Here is a 16,497-nt window from a genome sequence, read left to right as displayed (position 1 = left end):
CTATTTGGCAGAAAAGTAAAGATTTTAGGAGGAATACTCCAAAAATATGAGGCAAAAATATGGACATTCTGTGAAAATCTGTACATTTGAGAAGTATGGTGTGCATACGTGTGTGTTTGAATGAGTATGTATGTATATCTGTTTGCTTTTGTGAGTGTGTGTGTGTGTGTGTGTGTGTGTGTGTGTGTGTGTGTGTGTGTGAGTGTGTGTGAGAGTGAGTGTCCATGTATACCTGTATGTGTTTATGAGTGTGTGTGTGTGTGTGTGTGTGTGTATGTGTGTGTGTGTGTGTGTGTGTGTGAATGAGTGTGTACGTATACCTGTATGTGTTTATGAATGTGTGTGCATGGGTGCGTGTGTGCGTGTGAGCGTGTGTGTGTGTGTTTGTGAGAATGAGTGTGTATGTATACCTATATGTGTTTATGAGTGTGTATATGGAAGTGTGTGTGTGAATATGAATGTGCATGTATATCTGTGTTTGTAAGTGTGTGTTTTAATGAGTGTGCATGTATATCTGTTTGTGAATCTGTGTATGGAGGCGTGTTTGTAAGTGCATGTGTAAGTGAATGTCTCTGTATATCTGTATGTATTTGTGTGTGTGTGTCTGTGTGTGTGTGTTTGTGTGTGCGTGTTCGTGTGTGAGTGCATGTGGGTGTGTGTTTATGTGTGCATGTGTGTGTGTTTATGTGTGCGTGTGTGTGTGTGTGTGTGTGTGTGTGTAAGGAGGTGTGTGTATGCGTGTGTGTACCAATTTGTGTCTTTGAATGAGTATGTATGTATATGTGTGTGTGTTTGTGTGTGTGTGTGTGTGTGTGTGTGTGTGTGTGTGTGTATGGTGAGTGCATGTGTGTGTGTGTTTGCATGTATATCTGTGTTTGTGAGAGTGTGTATGGAGTTTTGTGTGTGTGTGTGTGTGTGTGTGTGTGTGTGTGTGTGTGTGTGTGTGTGTGTGTGTGTGTGTGTGAATGAGTACGTATGTGTATCTGTATGTGTGAATGTGTATATGGAGGTAAATTAGAAGAAACATAAAATGATGCATAAGGAGGTTATTAGTAGCATAAAGATGCAAGACACTGCAATTTTGTATCTTTTTGTTTGTTGGATGCTGTTTGTTTCGGTTATTGAAAAAATACTAGAAGCTACCAATTAATCAAAGAATGCAGAAATAAAGATCATAATTAGTAAGGAAAGTGAGATATATCACTTTATGTGGATGGTGTCATATAACTTCAGTTAAATGAGAGCTAAAACATACGGAAAAAGAGTGAAAAAGTTACACGGAGGTAACTGCTCTTCCCTGGTTAATGAGTACAAATAAAATAAAATAAATTGTCTACCAGGTGTAAGGCTCCAAGACATAGAGGAAATGTAGACATTTGTTTTGGAAGGAGTAGCGGAGATAGGTTGGGCGAAAAGTGTTGGGGGAGGGCCCAATCAGCCAATACAATCTCTCTTTAGTGCATTACTTGCCTTTTAAAAGCCAGTATTGCACTTATGCACAAACCTGAGCTCTATAGTATTCTGTGAGTAGTCTAAAGTGTAGCATCTGCATGCTACAGTTTAAAAGGAAAAATATATTCTTGTGCCATAGCACTCTGTACAAGCAGGCTATAAACTGTAGCAACTATTTACTACATTTGTAGCAAGCAGTTTGTTACAGTTTAAAAATATTTTTTTAAACTAAAACATAAATGCTGTAGCATTCTGCGCAGGCAGAGCATAAACTGTAGTGACTGTCTGCTACATTTGTAGTACACAGTTTGCTACAGTTTAAAAGGGAGACATTTCTTTTTTAACTAAAACATGAGAGCTGTAGTGCTCCATGCAAGCAAGGTATACATTGTAGCAACTGTTTGCTACATGTAGAGTTTAAAATAGTAAATATATTGTTTTAATATATGTTGAAGGAGGGTTGGGGCAGGGTACAGAAATGGAAACTGAATGGCTGGGTCAAGAGGGAGGGTGTGGATGTCATACATCTGGTCACCTGGTTGGTGTTTTTTTGTGCTTTTCAATGGAAGAGCTGGGGAGGCATGCATCTAACTGTAATAAGCCAATGGGTCAACTGCTTAAAATGTAGCGATCAGCTTATTACAGTTATTACAGTGATGTGCTTTTGTTTTTTTGGGTCTTCACTTGAAGAGCTCAGGGGGTGGGATGCTGGTTCACAGTACTGGTCCAGGATGCTGGGTGAACCAGATACTCTTCTGTTTGGAAGTGTAGGATGACAGAAAGTTCATGGAAGACGATGACTAAACTCTTATGAAATTATAGTTTGGTATAAATATGGAAAATGTAAGATGATTTATTCAGTCAAGCAACCAATGATATTTGAGACTATAAAACAGGGAGCCAGGGCATAAGGTATAGTCCTGCTGGATCTTTCACCTTTACTTTTGGAGTGCACAGGAAAATATGATAAACAAGACGAGTCAATGTAACTAGAGGACTTTGACTGAGGTTAAAGGTACTAAATTTTTAAAGGCATAATCATATCATAAGTTACAGCTCCCTTTTTTAAACAAAATAATTCATCTTTCTTTTGAGAATGTTAATAATATATAAATACACATTTGTATTTAAAAAGAAACTTTACTACATGAAGGAAATATTCCGATTGTGCATGTCACATGCATTCCTTCAAATTCTGGATCTTTGACTAGCAGCACTTTGTCTTACATTGGCATTTATTAACATCCAATGACAACACATTTTATGACATCTGTTTGACTTAAAACGGATTTGAAATTTGGACTTATATTTATCTTGTCAAATATAGCTTGGGACACTTTTTTGGATATCTGTCTTGACACTTCCTTAGATGCTGTAGAACTACTAAAAGCCTCATGGACAAAGTCTCTATGTCACACACAGTTAACCTCAGACACACTCAGTTTGAGCAGATGTTTTTTGTCTCTTCTTTGCACTTTGCAGTCTATCATATAAACAGGAAACAACCTAAGCTGCTCATATTTTATTATTAAAAGCAGTTACTGTTTCTCACTGGTACTCTGTCAAATTCTCATAATATACAATTTTTCACTTCACATTCCTTCTAACGCCCAAGTCTATTTCAACTTTTTGCACTGGATTTTAATTTTCTGGAGTTTGATATGGAGTAGACAGACATTTTTCCTTTTAATCTACAATCCATAAGTGACCAAACACATGATACATTACAACCCTGTATTGGAATATGTGATTATTCAATAATGTGAAATGACTGTCCACATAATAGCAATTGCTATTGTTCTGCAACTTTTTTCATTAAATGCTGAATTCGATAATGATCTCTCAATATGACCGTTACACTGTGCCACACATGATAAAATTGCCACTGTTTTGATACTCTTTTGAACATTGTGTTGCATATTGCAGATCATTATCTGATGCAACCAGTTCTGGAATACAATGTCTCAAGTTTTTTCATCATCGTTATTAACCCTCGTTTCTCCATTTGCTACATGGGGTTGGGGCTTCGTGTCAACGGTTGCCATGTATCTTGATTCAATGCAACTCTTGCACCTTCTTAAGCAGTCATGCCTGACTGTTGCAAGTCTTTCCTCAATCTATCCATCCCTTTGAAGAACATCCTTGTTTCCTCTTGCCTTTTTCCTGCCTTTCCCAAATCTTCTTTACCAAATTGTCTTCTGATTTCCTGCACATGTGCCTGAATCACTGTAATCTGTTCTCTTTGATCTTTTCTGCAATTGGAGCTACTTTGGCTTCTGCTCTAATACCATCATTTATTCGTCTGTCTCACAGTGCACATCTTGCAACTCACCTTGGGCATGCCGTCATCAATAGCTGCATCAACTGCTCTATTTCACTGCCCAAATTTCTGTATAATACTGAAGTACTGGTTGCACCACTGTTTTCTATACCTTACTTTTCAGCTTCTTTGGCATTTTTCTGTCCAGCTCTACCCTGACACACTGTGCCAGTTGGCTGCAGCCATTCTGATTCAAGCTTTGACCTCCTCAGTCAGACGTCCATTCTCCTCAACCACCTCACCCTGAGAATTGAAGCTGTTAACATGTTTCACTATTTTTCCTTCTAGATCAGCTTTCAGCTTCTTCCAATTTTCCTAATTTATTGCCATGGCAGCTACTCAGTTTCATCCATGTGTCTTCCATCCCCCTATAATTGTTCAGACTGCTTGTAACACCACATCATCTGTATACAGCAGCTTTATTGGTCTGTCACCTCCAACTTGTTTGCTAATGGGATCTATCAAAACTATGATGGACCAGAGATGAACCCTGAAGCACTCACATTCCCACTCAAAACACATCAGTAAGTCAAAACACTGTTCATACTTGTGTCACTGTCTCCTTGTACATAGCCTGCAGTAATCCCATCAATATTCCCTGAACTTTGATCCATAGCAGGAGTACCCAAATCAGTTTTTGAGACCTTGTCATATGCTTTATCCAAGACAAGGGATGCCCAGTTAGACTCTTTCCTCATCTCTAGCAGCGTCTCCACTATCTGTTTCACTGTAAACATTGGGACAGCTTATGCTGCACCCTGATTTGAATATGAACTGCTCATTTCCCATCTTAGTTTCTACTACTCTGTATATTCACATATCAATCACCTTCTCCAAAACTTTCATGCAGTGTTACAGGAGTTTGATATGTCTACACTGCCACAGTTATGAATATACCCTTTGATGTAGTACGCTGGCACTAGGATGCTTATTCTCCCATCATTTGAGACCTTTCTTTCTTGATACTGATATGAGTAATATCAGGAGCCATGTCTCCCCTAATTCACACATCTTGAGGTTATCTGCCATGACCTCATCTGAGTCCCCTAACTTAATTTCCCTTAGTGTTGTTCTTACTTTTATCTACATCTGGCTCTTCTTTCTTTTTCATGGTAGGCTATCTGTGAGGTGTTACAGTTCTGTGGGGTATTCATTATTCGGAAGTTGCTGTAAGTGTTCCTTCCATCTGCCTTTGATGTCCTGCAGACTGGTGAGCAGGTTGTTGATAGAATCCCATATGAATGGTATCCAGTTACAGTCTACCTTATCCTTTTGTCTTTCCTTTGCAATTTGTTAAGAGGTTGTTTGTGTCATCTGTTTAGTCACATTATGGGAGATGGTAAAGTGCTTCTGATGCTTAGCACTTTTTTTTGACTGGTCTCTTAGCCTCTTTGTTAGCCAGCCAGTAAACCTTCTTAGTCTTGTCTGCCTTTTCTATCCCCCACAATTTTCTTCTATTTTTCTTTCTTGTGATATATTCCTGGACTTCTTCATTCTACCTCCAGCTTTCCTTAAGTACCTTATTTCCATATATGGCTCAGCTGCATATCTGCTCTGTAGTTCTCACACTGCTGTTTTGAAACACTGCTATTCTTCATGGATTACCTCTGTTTTCCCCTTCTTCTTGAGATACTACAGCCCTAAGTATTCCCTTGAACTTTTGTGTTTTCATTCCAGTCAATTTTCCAGGTCTTGAGACTAGTCCCTGTTGACCTTAGAGCCTTCTCTCTCCACTGCTTGACTGTGATTGTGGTTGGCAGTGGTTCATGCTTGTGCCACCTATTTCACTGGGGATGACTTTGCAATCTCTGATTCTACCCCAATACCTTTTCCTTACTTGGAGGAAGACTACCTGAGTTTCACGTTGGCTATTCTTGACTGTGATCTTGTGACTGTCTTACTTACTGCACCATGTGTGTGTTGGCCACCATCAAGAATTTGCCAGGTAGAAGTCTATAATGGGCTGTTGCCCCACCTGTGTGGACCAAGGCAGTTCTGATATTCTGTTCTGTCTGTCCCAATATAAGCATTTAGATCTTTTATTACAAATAGCATGATCTATCTATAATGGCTCAAGTATATACTTTTAAATGCATTCATCTCACCTCTTCTCATATGATTCATTAATTTTATTTCATCAACTTTTTAAACCTCTGTATATTAACTTTTTGCTCTTCTGTATTACTTAATCCTTAATCCTACATATCTAGTACTCAGACTCTACTTTTTAAAACTTCTGTATATTAATTCTTTCCTTCTCTGTATTACTGTTTTTCTACCTATAACAATCCTGAATTTATAACTATGATTATATTTCACTGAATACAGTGGCAGGGCTAGACAGCTGGTGGTGTAAACCTTCGCTCAAGATAACTGTCACTGTGGAAGTGACACCCCAACCCCTTGTGCAAAATGGGAAAAGGGGTTGAGGATGGATGGATGGATTGTATTTCTCTGAAGGAAAAGTAATCTTTGTATCTTTACTGTATGATAATATCTCTGTACATCAAAAGTTCACATCATACCAATACCCCTGGCGTATGTTAATGCATGAATTTTTCTCTATTACCTTTGTATTTTCTGTTCACTATTTGAATTTTGAGGAGCTTTTCTCCCCACGCCTCCACTGAAAATGGATTTCTGACCCAGTGGACTTTCCCGGTCAACAAATGTCAATAAATAAATATATAAAAATGTAAATAATGTTTGGAATAGTAATCAGCACAAGCCAGAAACATATATTTTATATATTTAAAACAATATGTCCCATTCTTGGGCAATGGTGTACCCAGAAATGAATAAGATAACATAGCTTATTTTGGAAAGCTGTTGTAACAAGAATTACATGCAGTACATCTTAAACTTCTTTGGATTCTATTCCCTTACCAGGTTGATGGATTGCTGACACTGCAGTACAACCTAACAGGGTTGCTGCACTCCTGAGTATGTCAATAAATAAATAAATACAATTGTTCTATTTGTACATAATTTTCTGGCAAAAATCACACATCAGAAGCTCTTTCTTTACATTTTAGTATGTCCAGCTGAAACTCAAGAGAAGCCAGAATGCCTTTCCTTTCCTTAACTGATTTGGTGCTATAACTTACTTTATTTGGAACAATAAGTCTTGTTTGCAACTAATTCTCTCTTCTTATTCAAATAAAAGATTGTACTACTGTCATCATGAGAGTCTTCTGTTTTGTTTAAATTTTTTTATAGCAGATTCTGCAAACAACTATATTTCTGGATTATATACAGTACATTTCTGAAACTCTTTAGCTTCTTTTCTGTCACTGTTACTTGCCATAAAATGAAGTTCACTTCCACACGCATATATTCTTGTGACTCTAAAAGTATGAGAACTTCAATATATTTGCTTCATGTATTTTTCCCTGGTATATAATTTACTCTCAAGTAACATTTCTATAAAGATACTATTTTCTTCATCCTGCATGATGTCTTGTGCAGCAACTTCTTGAATAAATTTTGCAATTGGTCAAGATCAATTTCCGGTAGTACATATTACAACCATAAGCTATTATTATTAGTTTTGACTATCACAACATGCATTTTTGAACAGTCTATAACAGCTCATATCTGATATGCAAGAGGTTTATCTTCTTGCTGAATAATTGCATCAGTTCCATTCTGGCTTACATCTGCTTGCAATATTTGTTTTTCATGCCAAATATTACATCATGTGTGCTTTTGCTATTAAATATTTAAACAATTAAAAACTATTGTCTTGTTTTTAACTCTAGTATCTGTATACATTTTGTTGTTATTTCCTTAATGAATCAAATTCTGTATCATGTCTAAAACCTCATAAGTGTTTGTTTATCATCTTCTGGAAGAATGCAAATTACACCTGTTTCTCATAATCTTGTTCCAAGCCTTCAAAAGCTAAAACATTACCCTTGCATCTCATTTTTGTCACTCTGATTTTATACTTATTCAGCCTGAGTTTGTATTGCTTTAGTCTACTTAGTAAATTAATCAGTCATTTGTTATACTTGGTTATGCCCCATGCCAATATACTATCGACAATGTTAATAACACTTCCAAGTCCCTTCATTACCTGTTCAGTTACTCTATGAAATTCTTTAAGTACTAATGAAGTACCAAATGGAAGTCTGAGAAAAGGGTATATTTCAACAGGTAGATTTACCAAACTTTGGTTATCACAAAGTAGAGATAATCTGAATCTTTCATAGCAAAAATTATTTCCTCAATTGTATAAAATAATTGCATTTCTTCTTTACAGCTGTAGTAATACCCTGTGGACTTAGGCTTAAACAAATTTGTTAAATTATTTTACAATGTCATTAGTCTCAGTTTGTTTCTAAATCACGCATACCCTTTTTTTAATGACGTCCATTTAACAGGCCTACTGGACCTTTTATTAGAATATGCATGGCAAGTAACATAAAAGAATCTAAGCAAATATGACAATTTCTAGGTAAACAGTGCAGATAAATAAATATAGCTTAATATTCTTTCTCTGGTATTTGAAATGCATAGTGTGATGAAAAAGACTTATCTTGAAAGGTTTCAACATCATGCTAAGCCTTGCTGATCTACACACTGCTCTACCACTGAGGCTTCACCCACGTGGGGGCCTCAGCATGGACAGCAGTCTTGAGGGTGAAGTGCCTGCTAATTCAGCAATCAGGGGGAGATGCTAACACTAATTAGTCATGCAGCCTCGCCTGGAAATATCCGCAGGTCCTGATTTACTTTGCTGAGTGATTCAGAGAATTGCTTGTCTGAGTAAAATTTTATTATTGTAACAGAAATGAAAAGTTGCACACACTACCAGGGTATTATTTAAATATAATTTGGCAATGTCCAAAAGCAAAAACTAAGACTCAAAAGAGTAATTAATTTCCAAATAACCTGGTAAAGCATTTAACAGTACAAAGCAAGTTAATTCTGCAGAACTAAATGCTATACAGAAAAAAAGAGATTCAAACTTATTACTTTACTGTTTTTCTGTCAAGTGCAGATTGCCTTTTGTCTGTACAGTTACATTTATCTTGCTAAACTGTGATCTGCAAAACTCACAACTATTAAGTTTACAAGTTTAGAAAATGCACTCATCTAGCCTCTCATGAGAAATGACTTTTGTTTTACACTGTTGATGAAAATAAACACAATAATTTCAAACATAAAGCTAGGGTAACTGCTGAAACTCTCTGAAATTGGCTATAGATTCTGGCACTGTCAGCCCAGATGGGGTTGGACTACACTTGCATGCATTGTAGCTTCTACCAGTCCCAGCCTGTAAGCTGCATCTCATCAATGTGTATGAAAACAGCTGAAGCAGTGATCTGTCACAGGAGCTTGTTGAATTACTCAAGACACTATAAGATAGAACAATGACATATTATTTATGTTAAAACATTGTAAAATACAGAGGCAGTTTAAAAGTTATGTATTTTTTTCTCTTAAGCAATGTGAAATGGTGAAATAGAATAAAAGCTTTTACCTTTGGTTGATGCTCTATCCGATACGGTGTTTGCTGGAACTGACGTATCTCTCTGATAATGTGTGAAATCTGCAAAAGATGTAAAACACATAGAATAATTATGCTGTGTAAGTGAAGTGTAGTAGAGTAATTGGAATGCAGAGTTAAAGTAGTGTGTATTTGCAAGATGAATCATGTTATGGTAAGTCTGACGCATAAGCTGCTCCTTAATAAACAATAAGAAATGTGGCATGAGCAAGAATATGCTATGCAGTGATTGTTTACTAAAATACTTGTTTTGTTGATGATTATGTGAGATACATTTAGAAGAGGAATCTACAAACTACTGCAGTTACTGTGCCTTACCAAAAAAAAAAAAAAACAATAAATAAATCTTAGTCCCACGAGTCTTACTTTTCTCAGATGAGAGAATATGTTGTTGTATCTTTCAGCTTTTCCCGGTTAGGGGTCGCCACAGCGGAACTCCGGTCTGCTAATGATTGGCAGTAGGTTTTTACGTACCAAGTTGCCAGCCCTGATGCACAACCTTCAACGAAGGTATGCCCATTCATGCATGTCTCCACAAAGAAGATGCTTTTTAGCTAAGAATCGAACAGGACGTCTTACTGTGAGGTGACAACGCTACCGCAGGACCACCACTGCAGTTCAGCTAAGAGAATATATTTATTGCAAAATATAAATTTGTTGCTGCACTTTGTGGCATACAGGAATGAAGTCATGGCTATGAACCAGGCAATCTAAGTTTAGCAGTGGCTTGTACACTGGAACAACTGTGTCAGGGAGGATAAAAGAGGCCTTCTGGGGTTAGCTTGTCCATTGTGGAGAAAGGAAGTGGTGGTTGAAGTCAGCCATTCACTACCAGGCAAGTGAAGATTTACATGGCAGTACAAATGCCAACAGCAGTGAGGTAGGTCTGGCAATTGTTAGCTGGCGATGGTATCTCTTATAGCTTGTGAGTAAAAGCATAGACATGCAATGAGAGGGTGTATGGTGCATGCATTATTGCAAGTGTTTATGCTAGCCGCCAGAACTTGGGTTAGGACCTGAGTAGAAATGCTCTCATTGCTGTAATCTAGTAAGAGCACAAACCTCTTCTTTGGTTGCCAGGATAATGGCCCCTCAGGGTGGCTTTTGTCTGAATTGGCATACTAGTGAAAACTTGATGGTTGACAGGCATGGACACAAAAAGGACATCAAAAGTGTATATACTGGTTGGCTCTGCTTGAGGATACATATGCTATACCTCCCAAGACCAGCAACAGAGTAACTAGGATGGGATAAAGACATTAGCCACCCCAATTACAAAGTGTTAGGGGGCACAAACAGTAGATGCTAATCAGTCTTCAATGTAGAATGCTGGTATTACATATTTCCATTTGTGGTGACAGCTGAAGTACTTAGCATTACTTGTGTGGCATAAACTGTAGCAGCAGTTTGTTGGGGTCCAGATCAGGGGATAGTACTAGGTGACAGAATAGCTAACTACACCTATGTGGACCGATTTATGATGGTCAAGCTTACTGCATCATAAAATTATGGCTCCACATTAAATAGCATGTTTTTTTTCAGAGGGATTGTACTTTTCAAAAGTCATTCAAAGTGGGGTCTCTACCCCCACATCCACTAGTTCTAAATATTCTACATCAGAGGTTGCACTAGAAAAGGGTATAAATATATTTCTTTTTCCCTAGAGTTGCTATAAACTCAGAGGTAGTATATTTAGAAATGCCCATAATTTTTATATTATTATCTAGTTACTCAGTTTTGTTGCAAGAAGATTGAAAGACTTGCTGCATTCATCAGTGGCAGTTTAAACTGCCCACTCCCAGCATAAGCAATCACACAAAAGTGACATGCTAACTCTGATAAGCTCGCCTTCTTTCTCCATTCACTGAGATATTCACTAGCCTCACACATAATGGCAAAGCGTTAATCATTGAACCTAGTCGCTGAGGCCAGTACAGTCAGGGAACTAGAACAAACCATAAAAGATAAAACTGAGTTCTCCTATCAAATATTATTTAGAAGAGTGCTCCCTCTATAGTATTGTCTCAGGGGGAGATCAATCAAAACTATTGAAAATAACCGCAGTACTCCTACTAGGTGTGTGCCAGATCTGCAGAAAATAAAAATGGTGACCGTGCTTTGTTCAGCTGGTGTAAGTATACAAAACATAACAATATTCCAGTTTCAAGTGACATTTTATGCTTAAAAAAGAAAAGCAGTTTGGCCATTTATTTGGATTACAGGACATGAAATGCTGTAACAGTCCATTACTCATTACTGTGTTATAGGATAGGGAATTACCCAAAGTTATGTCCTGTGGCACTGAAAGAGTTGGAGTGAATATTGACACCTCTAGGATATTGCTGCTGGGTGTTTTTTCACCAGTATTACTTTAGGATTACCATTCCAAAGATTTTTGTAATGAAGATGACTCTGGGCTTCTCTACCAGCTGTTGAGAAACAAGTTTCATGCCACCAACAAGTTGTATGCCACCAACAAAGACAGGGTACTACTGTAAACAAAACAGTTATGTACTGAATAAGAAGCAACATGGAAAGGACAAGCAAACTTCCTGTAGTTCTAATAGGTAAAGCAGCAAAAAATTGTTAGCTTTGATGGAGCAATAACTGTGACCTACAAGATTTAGCTATAGTTAGAGCACCTACTCCCCGTATAGCCAGCTGTGTATGTTGAATGAGCAGCAATTTTCAAGGTCAACTGTCCCAGAAGGAAGTAAAGGGACTCCTGGTTTTATCTATAGCCCAACTTGCAGACTGGGGGCTCCAGGAGATTATCTGTGGCAAAGAGTCACAATGGTAGTTCTATCCTTCAGGCATGAGGAGGGGTGTAGCAAAATTCTAGCTACCCAAGAATGATGTCTCACATCTACTCAGCTCTAACTATAGCTGGAAATATGGCTATAGCCAGTGAGTGGTGAAGTGAATGAGTCACTTCCGCATGAAAGATGCTTGATGCTCGGTGTGGTGAGGTCCAAAAAAATAAGTGTTCCTTTAAATTATAATAAGTCTATCACTGCTGTAAGAAAAAATGCTGAACGATTTTGATAGGAAAATGTAAAAGTGGAAACAAAGTTTGCTGCTAATCGATAACCTATCATCCAATAGTACCAGGATGAAAAGTGACAACTGTTCATTTCCTGTGCCCCGTTGCAACAAATGTTCTGCAGTTAATGGATTAGTGAGTAATTCATCATTTGAAATTCTGATATCATAAACTACTGTTATGAGAAACAGCAGACAACATTGATAGTCATGCTTACAAGCATGAGATGTATTTTGTCTACAAAGCCTGGCAGCAGGTCACAGAGATTCTCTTTGTTTATTGTTTTAAATATTCCAGACTGTGCGGTGAAGACATTCCGGCAGCAGAGACTGTTGCTTCATTCACAGCAACCTTTGACCTAACACATGTGGACTTACCTGTGTGTGAGGTGTAGGCTTTAGAAGTAGAAAAAGATGTACTACCCAGAAGTGCAATGCTGTCTGATGATGCAGTCACTGTCTTTTACAGCCGCAGAGAATGAAGTCAGGCACTCTGCAGATGTTGCAGGTAACTGTGCAGACTGTGACCAATCAGAGACAGGGTTTACAGAATTCAGTGTGCTATTCATGCAGTTGTACTGTCAATGCTATTACAGATCTGCTGACACCTACAACTGAAACAGCATTTGCTGAGAAGGTTATATTGCCTCGCATGCAAAGCAAAACTCATACTTAGTTTGTAACAGATAGCCTACTCAAAACATCTATTAAATTTCTGACTGTGCCACTGTGTGGTTTTAAACATACCTCTCTGGGCAAAGTCTAAAATAATGTGTGGATAAAGTCCCAAAAATAGGGACATATTTTAAATATTGCTCTTAAAAATTAAGAAAGCTGCTAGAATAATAGGATTTGTGTTAGCATGCATTTTCTGAAGGATATGAAGTCTGAAACTTAAATATAAGTCATTATTAAAATCAGAGCCGGCCTTAGCTGATATGGCACCCTAGGTGAAGTAGTGATCTGGCGCCCCTTAAAGCCCCACCCACGTCATACTCATGAAACACCCTATGAGCCATGCCCACAGGTAGGCCACTCCAGTCATTCATTCCCGAAGAAAGCCAGTCCAGTCATTTCCTTTAATTATTTAAAGGCATAGAAGAAAGGATACCTTGTAATGTGGTTTAAACTGCAAGTGAAGATGGAAATTTCCTTTAATAAACCTGCTTTATCTGTTACTCCTTCACACATGCTTTAGTGTAAAAGTTATGTCTTCAGAAAATAGAAGCCTATGTGCCTTGTTTCAAAGGTTTGCTTAAGTTAATCTAAACAGTTTAATTTACTCTGGGTTGGCGAGCAAACATTACAGCTCAGGAAAGTAGAATAGCAACCTCTCTCTCCCTGTGTACAGAAGCTTAAGCTAGAAAAGCACAAACACAGATAGCCATTTGATAAACAATACAATCTTGCAATGAAAACAGGCTTAGCATGAACAGTAAAATTCTCTGCCACTGAAATTGCATGAAAACCCATATTTATAGAAAATGCATCTGGTCAGTGGAGGATTAAGTTTACATTTGGGCTGTGTTCAAAACAGACTCCTTGCAAACATTTTTACGACCATGCATACATGTATTTGTTCTTTGATTCAACTTCCTGATTGCATTAAATTATATTCCTTACGTAATAAAGCACCACTTGTTAGAATGTGTTTTAAATTTGTAGTTTTAAGCATTCGTTTAATAAGCAAAGAAACAAAATGTATAAACCAATAATGACAAAACCACCCATTTCAGAAAATTTCAACCATAAAAGGCTACTCAGACTTCTGTCATTACAATCCACCAATATCACTCAATACAAACAATCTCTGCAGAAGAGAAATCATCTGAACAATTTCACATTAAAGAAATCTGTAACTAATGAAGAGATTGCCACAGGAAAACAGCTTTACATCTAATGTTTCATCTACAAATTCAGTGCCTGTTGCCCTTGAAGAATTAATTGCTTATATTACATTAAAAAATTGGTAAACTGGTAATATTGCAACAGGAAATGACTAATCTGACAACAAGTTCATAGTTGCTAGGCATCTCATACAAAGGAGGACATACTTAGAAGTGCAGAACCCTTATCCGCCCTTAAAATGCACCAAATAATTAGCAATCAAATGGGCACTGCAATATTAATACTCCCATCTACATGACTATTCACAGTTATTAAAGATATTATCAAAAAACTCCTCCAAATCAAACCTATACCCATTTTTCCATCTCATCCACCCTCCATGATATTACATTTCTTCACTTCTACAAACCAAAATCTTTAGCTTATAGAACACACTCATACAACACCTAAATAAGGTCCAAAATTAAAATTAAGGTAATGCCGTCTGTGCTTTGATACTTTTCTTCATAACAGCTATGTAGCATCCAGGTCCTTTGTTTCTAGAAACCACAATTTCGCCTGGGTGTATATCACTTGATCAAAATACCAGTTCAGCGAATACCTGTTAATCGACCCCCTATTCAGTGAGCTACCCTTTTATCAATCAATCAAATCAGCGAATGTTTTCGCAGGGCACTAATTTAATAGGCCAACATACCGAGCGATACACACCACAGTATAACAAACCCACCAAACGGGGCAATGTCACCCTTCCCAATTTTATATACAAACTCTGAAATCACACTACAGTGGGAAAAGGGCAAATTTCTACATGTTGGCCAAATAACTCAGTGTCTTGGGAAAAAAATTCATTGATTTGTGTGTTTGATAAAAGGACGTTCACTGAATAGGGGTCGATAAATAGGTATTACCTGAATTGGTGTTTCAATCAAGTGATATAGACCCATTTTGCCTTCCCCCAAAACAGAGATCCAGTTCTATCTCTCTCTCTAACATTAGCATCAGAAGCAGAGGCAATAAGTTGACTGACCAACTCATAACTCCAAAGACTTCCTTTTTCTATAAGAAAAGTGTCTCAAACCTAACATCAAAAATGAAGACCCCCCCCCCCCCATTACACTATCTGGGCTAAAATAAAAGGCAAAAAAGTTGGAGAACATGATATTTTGTATTCCAAGATAGGTAGGTACATGGACTGGTGCAAAGACCCTTTTCTGGGTCTGTTAACCAACTGCTAAATTGTACAAAACAAAATATCCTGCACTTTGCTTTGTGGCTTACAAAGCGGTTCTTATTCTGGGGGAGGGGGCTTATCCAGCAACACTAGATCTGCTTTCTTAACAGACCTGCAAGTTACATCGAGCCACTCTTTCAGAAGTTACACCATAATGTGAGCTGCAGGAAAAAAATGGTTTACACTACTTCTCTGACGCAAAGTACTGCATACATATTTGTGCCAAATTCAAAAAGTACCTAATCCATACCTTGATGCATTCTGAAATATGCGAGACTTAACGGATACCTTTTGAAAAACACAAACTGATTCCACTAACCCCACTACTGTCCCAGTTACATCACAAATGGGGTAAGACGATGGCGAAAGGTAAAGCTGCAATATCCCATTTCAGTAGGAGAATATCAAGTTCCTCCACTATGTATGCCAGCAGAGTGCCTGACACGGACGCACACTTGAACTTCAGCAGGGTGCCGAGAAGAGCGCAAACTTTTGTTAATTAAAATAAATAAAAACTGCGCCCTTTAAGAGGATGGCCTTTACGGTGCCCTAGGCGGTCGCCTAATTCACCTATGCCTAAGGCCGGCCGTGATTAAAATACTTCAGTCTTCTATGATTTGCCAGAAAATCCACAGATTTTATGAGGAACAGACCAAATATTTCAGGCAAAAATCTGGACATTCTGTGAAAATCTGTACAGTTGAGAGGCATGAGTTTTAAAACAACATGCTATGTTGTTCAGTCAATAAATTAGCATGTGTCACACACTGCTTCCTTCTTATATATGTGAGAGTTAAAGGTTATTGGGTTACTGCATCAAAGGTCTGGCAACTTTAGAATAATGAAAATTAATTGTAATTATCATTCACTCAGAACTAACTTTTGGTATACGCGAATGTCTATGTCCTGAAATATCTAACACTCAAAATAACTAAAAAAAAAAAATACATCGAAAGCACAAACTATTGGAAACTCATAATATTGAATCACAAAATGTTGAATATTTATATCCATCTGAAAATACCCTATATTATACACCCAAATTACTTACCTACTTCCCTCTCTTATGTGCAGTCCCCCCCTATT

At 37.6% G+C, this 16,497-nt stretch overlaps 1 protein-coding gene across 1 annotated transcript in view; it reads right to left on the bottom strand.

The window, feature by feature from the left end:
* Window positions 1–16,497, bottom strand: part of RASGRF2 (Ras protein specific guanine nucleotide releasing factor 2) — a 1,933,635-nt gene that overhangs the window by 16,829 nt on the left and 1,900,309 nt on the right. Inside the window, exon 26 of the mRNA XM_044064238.1 lies at window positions 9,261–9,329. Within this exon, the coding sequence (XP_043920173.1) occupies window positions 9,261–9,329 (69 nt within the window). The remainder of the gene's footprint in view (window positions 1–9,260; window positions 9,330–16,497) is intronic.

Source organism: Protopterus annectens, chromosome 2.part2 (genome assembly GCF_019279795.1).
Source record: "Protopterus annectens isolate FY-2018-M chromosome 2.part2, PAN1.0, whole genome shotgun sequence".
Classification (NCBI taxonomy): domain Eukaryota; kingdom Metazoa; phylum Chordata; order Ceratodontiformes; family Protopteridae; genus Protopterus; species Protopterus annectens.
The sequence above is the reverse complement of the archived record's forward strand: the minus strand, read 5'-3'. Positions and strand labels throughout refer to the sequence as shown.